The sequence below is a fragment of the Eleginops maclovinus genome, chromosome 5 (genome assembly GCF_036324505.1).
Source record: "Eleginops maclovinus isolate JMC-PN-2008 ecotype Puerto Natales chromosome 5, JC_Emac_rtc_rv5, whole genome shotgun sequence".
NCBI lineage: Eukaryota > Metazoa > Chordata > Actinopteri > Perciformes > Eleginopidae > Eleginops > Eleginops maclovinus.
In genome coordinates, this window is record NC_086353.1 from 2,916,349 (window position 1) to 2,926,883 (window position 10,535).

At 40.5% G+C, this 10,535-nt stretch overlaps 1 protein-coding gene across 1 annotated transcript; it reads left to right on the plus strand.

The window, feature by feature from the left end:
• Positions 1–3,651: 3,651 nt before the first annotated feature.
• gpr137bb (G protein-coupled receptor 137Bb) lies at positions 3,652–9,058 on the plus strand. Its single transcript, XM_063882907.1, has 7 exons — positions 3,652–4,175; positions 6,305–6,354; positions 6,807–7,029; positions 7,232–7,381; positions 7,478–7,606; positions 7,765–7,886; positions 8,403–9,058. Exons 1-7 carry the CDS (start codon positions 3,774–3,776, stop codon positions 8,539–8,541), a joined length of 1,215 nt encoding a protein of 404 aa, XP_063738977.1. The 5' UTR covers positions 3,652–3,773; the 3' UTR covers positions 8,542–9,058.
• The last annotated feature ends 1,477 nt before the right edge of the window (positions 9,059–10,535 follow it).

Sequence of the window (10,535 nt, forward strand, 5' to 3'; positions counted from 1 at the left end):
AACAAGGACCAGCCTGAGGCAGACTGAGGGGAATGCTAGACGGGAGGAAGGGGTGGATGGAGGAACGGCGGGGGTAACAGCCCAGGGGGGGCGTTTAAATATCAAACTTACTTCTTCCGGTCAACTTTGTTTTTCAAAATAAAGGTCTCAAAAGTACTCGGTTTTTTCACCAAAGTAAAAGAAAAACAAAACATAGTAGTTGAATCATCGTAGTTTGTCAAACGAATTTAAATACTTTTAAAAATACCGAGTAGATTTTGTGCATTATGTCATTCAAGCATATCGTGTTTTATAAATCAGAAGGAGCTGATAACTATGCGGTTTAAAGCAGAAGTATTTAAGTAGCAGGACAGTGAAATACTGTTTGTATAACTTCATTTATAACAGTTTAAAATCCCAAGTCTTTGCATAAACGGTCACTGATATATTGGAGAGAGTGAGGTTGTCTTAATTTAAACTCAAAGCTCAACACTTTTGAAGATATTCTAGAGATGGACAAGGTCGCCATCTTGTGGACACAGAGTCTAACTGCAGGATTAAACCTTTTTACCCTTTCTTCTCCTTACCATCCTCCTTAAAGGGGAACTATTCTGCTCATTTCCAGGTTCATATTTGTATTTTGTGCCTTTACTGTGACACGTGTCCATGCTTTAATGTTCAGAAAGCTCTTTATTTTTCTCATACTGCCTGTGCTGCAGCACCTCTTTCACCCTCTGTCTGAAACCAGAGTCCAGTCTGCTCTGGTTGGTTAGCTCTGTTGTGATTGGTCAACCGCTTACAGATGTCCCGCCCCTTAGCCTATCTCGTACAACGTGTTGGAGCGCTAGCCAATAGAAGCGTGGTCCAATATCTGTCACAGAAGTAAACAAAAGAGTCTAATGGAAAACCCTAAAAAAGTACAACAGGAGCTCTTTAAAGTTTTTACCCTCCATTTAAATCCTTACATCCAAGTTCTTTTGAATCAAATCCTCTTTCCATTTCCTTTTGATTTCTTATCCAACCTTTTCTCATCTTTAGTTGTGTCATGAATGTTCAGAATGATCCCCTTAACTAAGCCACGTTTTTGTGTTTAATGGTGGTTAAACAGTAAGATGGGCAGCTGTGGCTCAGGGGGTAGATTGGTTATAAATCAAATGGCCCTTGGTTGGATGTCCTTGGGAAAGATATTGGACCACAGATTGCTTTGGATAAAATCCTTATCCTAATGCTGTGTAACTGCATTTAAATGACAGAATATGAACATTTGCTGTGCAGAAACATGAGTAACTTTTATATCTTTATCTTGCTGTATAAACTTGGAGTCGGCTCAATAATAACCTGAGGAGGTCATTGGGTTTGCAGGCGGCGTAGAAAAAAGTTCCTTGCTGAGGTTTACAATTATGTTCTGTCAGGGCTCATTGAGTCCTGGCAGCGGAGCAACAAACCTCTCTGGAACATTTCATCTCACTACTGAGGTAAAAATACATTGCTTCTCATTATCAGTACTTACTAGTATCTCTATGTAATGCCTCTTAATGTATGACCTGTTAAGATCAGTCACTCACTACATTTCCTAATTATAACAGGGTTAATTATATTCAAGAAATAAATACATGGTCAATTTGTAACGCTTTTTCTTAGAGCATACATGGAGTCAATGGTTAAAAACAACCAAAATACTTAACGATATGTTTTATTTTATAAGCTAATATATGTTTTTGTATGATCTTAACACAACATGTAAATTAAGCAAATTAAGTTTGGAAAAAAGTACAATATTTCCCTCTGATGGAAACATAAAGTCACATTAAAAGATAGAAATATACATTCAGATTCAAGGCTTTATATGCTCCTCCCTCCAACTATGCACGATAACTATATACTGTACATACTTATACAAGACAAATAACAATAATCAATAAAAATAGAGCGTGGAGAAACGGAGCAAAGGTAAAGGCTTCTCGAAATGTTTTATAAAGGAAGTAAACGAGTCAATGTACTTAGTAACTTTCCAACACACACACACACACACACACACACACACACACACACACACACACACACACACACACACACACACACACACACACACACACACACACACACACACAAACACACACACACACTATATTATCTTTGGGCTCAGCAGTTAACATGTTGAATAAAGCATAAGTGCAGTGCATATCAAAACCTTAAACATCGTGTTTCAAATGACAACGTTTTTGATCCAAATATCTACAGTATTTAATATTTCCACGTCATCTTTCAACGTGAGAGTACAGAAAACTGAATGAGTTCAGTGGATAAAAAATGGAGTGTGTGTGTCTGTCGTCAGCGAGTGGAGAAGAGCTGCCTCCTGTATTATCTAACCTGTTATGTAAAAGCAGAGAAGAAGAACTGCAGAGGGAGGAGGACGAGGAGACGGAGGAGGAGGGTTAAATGAGTGTTGGACTGGTATTAGCTTTATTGCTGGCTAACCATTCATACTCCAGTCAGACAGGGTGATATACTACTCACTACAGAACCAATCGAAATTCCATCAATTGGTTCAATTTAAGAAATGATCCGGAAATCAAAATCTTGTTTTAGGCTCTAATAATTATTTTTCAAATTAAAAGACATTGGGGATGATTTTAAGGTAAAACACACTTCTGAGCTTTAGAAAATAAAATGCACTGGTAATTACACCTCACAATATGAAAGTGTTTATAATTAGTTTAATCATTTATTACTTGAGTCACGTACTGATTTATCTTTTGCACGGATATATCAGCATCTTTAGGATTTTTTGACAGGGACATTTTGCATTTTTATTTTAGGCATTTGTTATCATGGAAATGTAGAATATTTGACAGTGGCCATTTGAATTTCTGACACATACTGTATTTTAGAGACATATTGCACTAGATGAAATCATTTGATTACGGTTATGTAATCAGAGGACTTAATTATAGTCATTTTATTTCAATAGATGTAGTAAAAAAAAACATTAAAACTCCTAATATGTGGTTATTTTATCATTGTTTCTTTTATAATTATTTTCTATTATTCAGTTAGGGAATTTATTTAATTCATTCAGTCAGTAATAACTCTCCTCTTTCTTACTATCTTTATGTAAATGTTGAACAATTAATTATAAAGCATTGTTGTGCATTTGTTTATCTAATCATTCATGCAAAGAAAAGAACAAATCAATATAAAAGCATATATATTTATATTTCTAAATCTATTTATAATTAAATAATCCCACGTGTATTTCAACTGCTGCCACAAACCACGTTTCTGTCTCCATCCGTATCTGTCTGAAAAAAACCGGTATCCGTCAAATCTGCCTGTATGATGCTGCTGTGACGCAGTTTCTGTGTGTGTGTGTGTGTGTGTGTGTGTGTGTGTGTGTGTGTGTGTGTGTGTGTGTGTGTGTGTGTGTGTATGGTGGGTTGGACCACAGCTCCTACTTCTCTCTCCTTTCCAGATCCATCCCTCCACCTTCCTCTCCTCTCTGCAGCATCCTCCTCCTGCTCAGCCAATCGCCTGCATGGGAGTGTGATCACATGACCCCCAGAGACCAATAGCTCTGCACCAGGCACCGGCAAAAAAGAGGGTGGTGTCTCTCCTCCTCCTCCTCTTGCTCTCTGTGAGTCAGATCGTGTGTCTGGAGGAGAGTCGATGGATTTGGAGGATCTGTCTAACGAGCCGAGACACGTTCGTTCTTCTTCTTCTTCTGCTCCACCCAGAGATCAGCGCTGTCTTCAACCCCCTCCAGCTTAATCCCTCCTCTGTGGGGAACCAGAGGGATGAATGGGGAGGCGATGGAGGGGAACCTGGTGCAGGAGCAGCAGCATGCCGGTAACGACTCCCACCTCCCTCCCCCTCCCACCATCACGCCGGCTATTCCCCCCTACGTGAAGCTGGGTCTGACCATCGCCTACACCATCTTCTACTCACTGCTCTTCGCCTTCGTCTACGCCCAGCTATGGTTGGTTCTGAGATACCGACACAAGCGCTTCAGCTACCAGACGGCCTTCCTGTTCCTGTGTCTGCTCTGGGCCGCCCTGCGAGCCCTCCTATTCTCCTTCTACTTCAGAGACTGTGTGACCGCCAATGCTCTCGGACCGTTCGCCTTCTGGCTGCTCTACTGCTTCCCCGTCTGCCTGCAGTTCTTCACGCTCAGCCTCATGAACCTCTACTGCGCACAGGTGAGGGGCACAGGAATTCCGGTCCACAGTGTGCTTTAACTTGTCTTCTAGTGATGTTGAGGTGTACTGCAGGGTGTGTCTGTACACCCTGACATCACAGTTGGGTGTGGTTACAGGTATTCCTCTGACCACACCCATCAGTGCTGCAGGAGGCTTCAAACTTCCCACCAGAGAGGGCAGTGAAACTCAGTTTTTCAGGCTGGTGTGAACTTTCTCTTTAACCTCTTTAACCCTGGATCGATCAGTGTGTCCAGAAAAATGAACTCAAGTTCTGCAGCAAAAAGCTGAGTGTTGTTTCTAGTTGAGATCTTAAAGTCTCCAATGAATCAGGCTGACACTGACGGAAATGTTTCTTAAAACTGCATTAAACCAGTGCTAGTCATGGCAACAAATCTTTCTAGTTTGAACATGTCAAACGTCTGGGTTTTAGTGAATCCACGCTCAGACCGGCTGCATGCTACTGGGTCAGTTGCTCTTGTCTCAAGGCCCACACTGCTGCCTTGAAAAACTAACAAGGAGTCCGATGGATATGGAGGATTTGAAATGGACTGATCATCTTTTTCATCTTCACACATCCACACAGCACACAGTGAAATTCAGCCACCTCATTTAGTATTAGGAGTCTTCACTTCCTAAATTTCCTACTAAACCCTCAGGTTCCCAAGCAAAGCCCCAACAGATTGAACTACTGCCATCTTCCAAAGACTTTTATACACCTGTGTTGTGTTTAGTTATGGTTATTTCTATTCTAAGATCTTGGTAGGTGAAACCAAGAAGGAGACGACTTTGATGTAGCTACGGCCATGGCAACATGAGAAAGGCCACAAAAGACTGAGATGATGGAGGAGGCAGTTGTACAGATTAACTCATAGACTCTTATCCTGCCATGAAACAGTCTGAAGTCTGAGTTGCTGATACAGAACGTGTTTGTTGCTAGCCGAAATGCTTCTTCTTTTCAAAGTAAAATTCAAAGTTCAGGTAATAAACAAGTTTGGAAATTACAAAATAGGCTTCACTTCGGTGTGCACCAGCTGCTCATTCTGTTCAAAGTGAACACATCAGTAGTATGCACGGTTTCTGAGACACAAAATTCAGGGCTAATCTCTGTGCTGACGGCGTGAAACTTCGACCCTGTTTAAGTTTGTGAGACAAGCAGATTTGAATCACATGTGGGGATCAGTGAGTTGCTGAGTTGAGAATACAATGAGCATCCTTGGCTGAAAAAAATGGCTGACTTCTACAACCTGCAGACAACTTAACAGGAGAAAATGCAATGTCAACCAGCCTACGGTTTGATGAATTATACTACAGGTTTTTGGAGGGATGATGAGCAGCTGCTTCTCCTCTTCCATCCATTAATCCAGCTGCTGGCGCTTCAGAAATAGACCAGAAGATAAAGACTTAATAGAAGCCTCTTTAGCTGCACTCGTTCCTGCGAGCTGAGATGACGCAGGTTTATTTTTCCAACTAAACACCACGGTGTCTTATTTCTGTAATGAAGGTGCCCCTGCATTCAGAGAGGAGGGAGTAATCGATGAAGAGACTTCTAGACTGGCTTTGAGTTAAGTGCTGGAGGGAAGTACTCAGATCACTTAGAAAGGTAAAACAGCAAATGTGAACAGCATCGGTCTGAGTCCCTCGGATAACAAGTAACAGAAACACGCAGGATCTTCAATGGCCTCCATCAGGGCAAAATATCAGTCGAGTTGCACATCACTTTGAGTATAATACACACTGAGGATGAGATTCAGACGTCTGCAGGCAGGCTGAAGAAAAGCATCCTGATTTCAAGGACGTTCACTAAGAAACAAAGCTTGTAAACAAACAGTACCCTAAACTAACCAAACCCGAAAAGCCAAACAAAAGACAAGCTTCTTACCTAAGCTCTGGGAAACCGGGAAACAGCAACACAAACAAAAATGGCTTCTCACGCCTACTGCTGCTAGTGCAAAACCTGAAATGTTAACAAAGTCAGTAATCACAATACTACAGAGGTTCCTTTCTTATCTAAGTCCAAAAAAGCAGAAACAGATTAACACTGCTAACACAGAACTTGCCGAAACGCCTACGGTACGACACAGATCTCCAAAACACGCTGACTAAAACGTTGTTATTTTTCCCTTCTACAGGTTTACTTCAAGGCAAAGTCCAAGTACACACCTTCACTGCTCAAGTACAGGTAACTTTTCTTCAACCAATGTATTCTGATTGAATTAAGAGGATCTGTTTCCACTATGAGTCTCACAAACCTCCAACATGTATCCATAAATCACATGGAGTATGCAACTGTGTTTTTTGATCTGCCTCTGTGTTTAAAATGCACTTAAAGAGGCCCTATTATGCTTTTTTTTGGGGGGGGGGGGGGGGGGGGGGTTCCCTTTCGTACAGTGTGTTGTATATGTTTGTGTGCATGTAAATGGTCTGCAAAAGGCTAAAATCCCCTGAAATAGTGACATCACTTTGTAACACTCACGCTTCTATTGGCTAGCGGCGGGACATCTCTAAGCGGTTGACCAATCACAACAGAACCGGCCAGCTAACAAATTAGAGTAGACTGGGCTCTGGTTTCAGACAGAGGGTGGAAAGGGGTGCTGCCCCTTTAAAGTTAACAATCTCTCGTTTCTCCCTCAGACTTCCTCTGTACCTCGTCTTCTTCGGTGTCAGTCTTCTCTTCCTCGTGGTTAATCTGGTCTGTGCCCTGCTGGTCAAAATGACGGCGGCTGACGTGAAGACCATCGTCCTGGTGAGGGTCACCATCAACGACAGCCTGTTCGTCCTCTGTGCCGTCTCGCTGTCCGTCTGCCTCTACAAGGTCGCCAAGATGTCGCTGGCCAACATCTACCTGGAGTCTAAGGTAAAGTCTCTAAAAATAATCCACTCAATAGCTTTCATCCTCAGGTCATGATCCATTTCAGCTTCCCTGACCCGGATTTGCTTCCAGAGTGTTCCAGGTTTTCATGACTGCGAGGAAATATCATTCATTCCATCACGCATCACATACATGACATTAAAAAGTGAATTAGAGTTAATAACTATGATCCTTCCTGTGTGTGCAGGGGACGTCGGTGTGCCAGGTGACTCTGATCGGCATCATGGTGGTGCTGCTGTATGCGTCGCGGGCCTGCTACAACCTGGTGGTGCTGGCCCTCACAAACATCGAGACCATCAACTCCTTCGACTACGACTGGTACAACGTCTCAGACCAGGTGAGACTTTCTTTATTTTAACGCTTTTAAACAGTCGATCTTTTGATGTTCAAGCTGATTAAAGAGGTTAAACGCTTCCTGTCGGTGTGTCTCCAGGCGGACTTGCGCTCGTCTCTGGGAGATGCCGGGTACATCGTGTTCGGGGTGATTCTGTTCGTCTGGGAGCTGCTGCCCACCTCGCTGGTCGTCTTCTTCTTCAGGGTCCGACGGCCGCCTCAGGAAAGGGTCAGTCTTCCTGGCGGGGTCATGTGACCTCTGACCTCTGCAATAGTATGACCTGGTTGTTGTTTAGCTGGATGACTCAAAAGGAAGCAACAGGTTTCCTCAGCAGAGCCTTTACCTTTTTTATTTCGTAATTTCGATGACTCTTTGTCTCCCTTCAGAGCACCGCTGGGATCCCAAACCACGTTCTCTCCTCTCGAGGATATTTCTTTGACAACCCTCGACGGTACGACAGTGACGATGACCTGGCGTGGAGCATTCCTCCCCAGAATGCATCAGCAAGGTACGAGCACCATCACTGACACCATGCTGTTATAATATTTCTCAATTTAAATTAGGTCCATCATCCATTATGCATGGATAAATAATACTTATAATAATAATATATAAAATTAGATAAAATAAATAATAATATATAGAATAAGATAAAATAAATAATAATATATAGAATAAATAATATAGAAAATAAATAATAATATAGAAAATAATATAAAATAAATAATATTATATAAAATAAAATATCAAATTAAACATTGAATAATAATAATATATAGAATAAATAATAATATAGAAAATAATAGAAATAAATAATATTATAACAATAAAATATCAAATTAAACATTGAATAATAATAATTTAATAATAATAAAAATAATAACAATAATTCCTATTTGGACTTTGACACTTAAACAAAAAAACTAAATCAATTTAAATCTCGATAACAAATTGTATTAATAGTATTGAAAATGTAAATGACTGAATGAACCCGCTGACTGACCTGCCCTCGTCTCTCTGACAGTCTGTCCTCTGACTGCTACGACTGGGGCAGTCGCCACAGCAGCTTCACGGTTCACACCAACAGCGACGAGCAGCGCCTGACCACCACCGCCACCGCCGCCGCCTCCGCCGGAGGGGGGGAGCTGCACCCTTACCCATAATCCCTCCTCTTCGCTGTACAGCACCACTCTGCACTTTGACACCGATCAGTTATTGTGTTTCTTAAATCACTGATGTAGGAGTTTGTAGAGAGTTTAGAGAAAATACCTGAATGTTCAGCAGGGTTCCTCCACAGAGACGAATTCAGGTTGTTGCTTCATCATTTAACTCATTTAATTACAATACAATAACACACAGAACCACTCTATTTATAAATAAGTGTTTCGTTACACTAAACTCAACCTATAAATCAAGTTATGATAAGTTGTTTAGATATTTTCAGTGACAGCATGAGGCCTTGTGGTTTAAAGAAAACCCAAATGCTGCTGATTAAAACATGGGAAAGATAAATCGTACAAAATGTGACCTTAATGTCGACCATACCTAGTGATATATCTAGTTTAGTGCATCCTAAAGGTCAGATTTCGTCATCAGAGGTGGAAGAAGTACTCAGATCTTGTACTTGAGTAAAGTAGAAGTACTCAGATCTTGTACTTGAGTAAAAGTAGAAGTACTCAGATCTTGTACTTGAGTAAAAGTAGAAGTACCATGAGTAAAGTAGAAGTACTCAGATCTTGTACTTGAGTAAAGTAGAAGTACCAGAGTGTAGGAATACTCTGTCACAGTAAAAGTATTCTAAATGTTCCTCCAGTGAAAGTAGAAAGTAATCTCCTCTAAATGTACTTAAAGTAGCGACAGTAAAAGTAGTCATTGTTTGATTGGTCCATTTCAGAATAATATCTCTGATATGTTTTATAATGATTGATCATTAAAGTGTTCTCAGAGCTGGTAAAGGTGCAGCTAGTTTGAATGGCTTTGTATACTGCAGGGTAGCTGCTGGATTTACTCCAGGTGAACTAAAGCCTGATTTAAGGGTTGATTATATTTACCATCATTAATCCTAATCTGCCTAGCAACTCAATCTGTCAGTTGTTGTTGGGTAGAATTACAAATTAACATGAAACGGAAATACTCAAGTACAGTACAAGTACCTTACTTGATATAAATATACTTGGTTACTTCCCACCTCTGTTCTTCAAATATTGCAGCATCACGTTGTCATTATTAATTCAAAATCGGTTCATCAGGTTTGATCAAAAGTGGTCCAGAGTCAAGGCCTTTACACACCATGGGCGTCTTGTATAAACAACACAAAGATGGATTTTATTATCCTCATAAATACAGGCCCTCTCTTTTCCACACATCTGATTGGTTGATGGCTTTACTCGTCGTCCAAGAGGTCAGAAAAATCTACCTTTTTACAGAAGCAACAAAAATCCTCTGTATTTTTTCCACTCATTTGCTTTCTTTGTGAAATCATTGATCTAAAGAATAAGGAATTCATTAGACATAAAACAGTTATAAGGGATATGTTTCATGCTACTGAGTTGCATATAAAACTAAGGTGTGTAACAGCCTGACCTCTGTGTAGGAGCCCTGCTTCAGTAGTGTTGTGATGAATGTTTTAGAGAATGTTTCTTGATCTTTTGGGGACTTTTTCAATGAGTTAGCTAAATAAATCTTCCTTTATTTAGTTTAATTAATAATTATCCTGACTTCAAACTCAAACCAATTCTCCAAATGTTCGATTTCTTGCAGTTTTTCGATCATGTACTCAAGGCACTTTGTAAATTAGCAATTGCACAATTATCTGAGACAATCTGACAGGGTGATAAAAGTTAATTAAGTCTAGTTTTTTAATATTAAACTCGTCCTTTAGGTTTGAATATTTATCAAACATGGAGGATGACAGACAAATAATTCCATTTCCGTATCTAAAAAATCCCTTAAATCTCCCCGAGTCATTTCTTGAGGTTCTTCACTGTAAAAAGATCGATCAAAGTTAAAAGATATATATTATAACACACACACACACACACACACACACACACACACACACACACACACACACACACACACACACACACACACACACACACACACACACACACACACACACACACACACACACACACACACACACACACACACACAC

What these genes read in the sequence shown, in the direction of transcription:
- gpr137bb (XM_063882907.1), top strand. Translation starts at nt 3,774, where the DNA reads ATGAATGGGGAGGCGATGGAGGGGAACCTGGTGCAGGAGCAGCAGCAT. An exon ending in CCTTCACTGCTCAAGTACAG is followed by an intron (nt 6,355 to 6,806) that starts GTAACTTTTCTT and finishes TTTCTCCCTCAG; the next exon opens with ACTTCCTCTGTACCTCGTCT. An exon ending in ACATCTACCTGGAGTCTAAG is followed by an intron (nt 7,030 to 7,231) that starts GTAAAGTCTCTA and finishes CTGTGTGTGCAG; the next exon opens with GGGACGTCGGTGTGCCAGGT.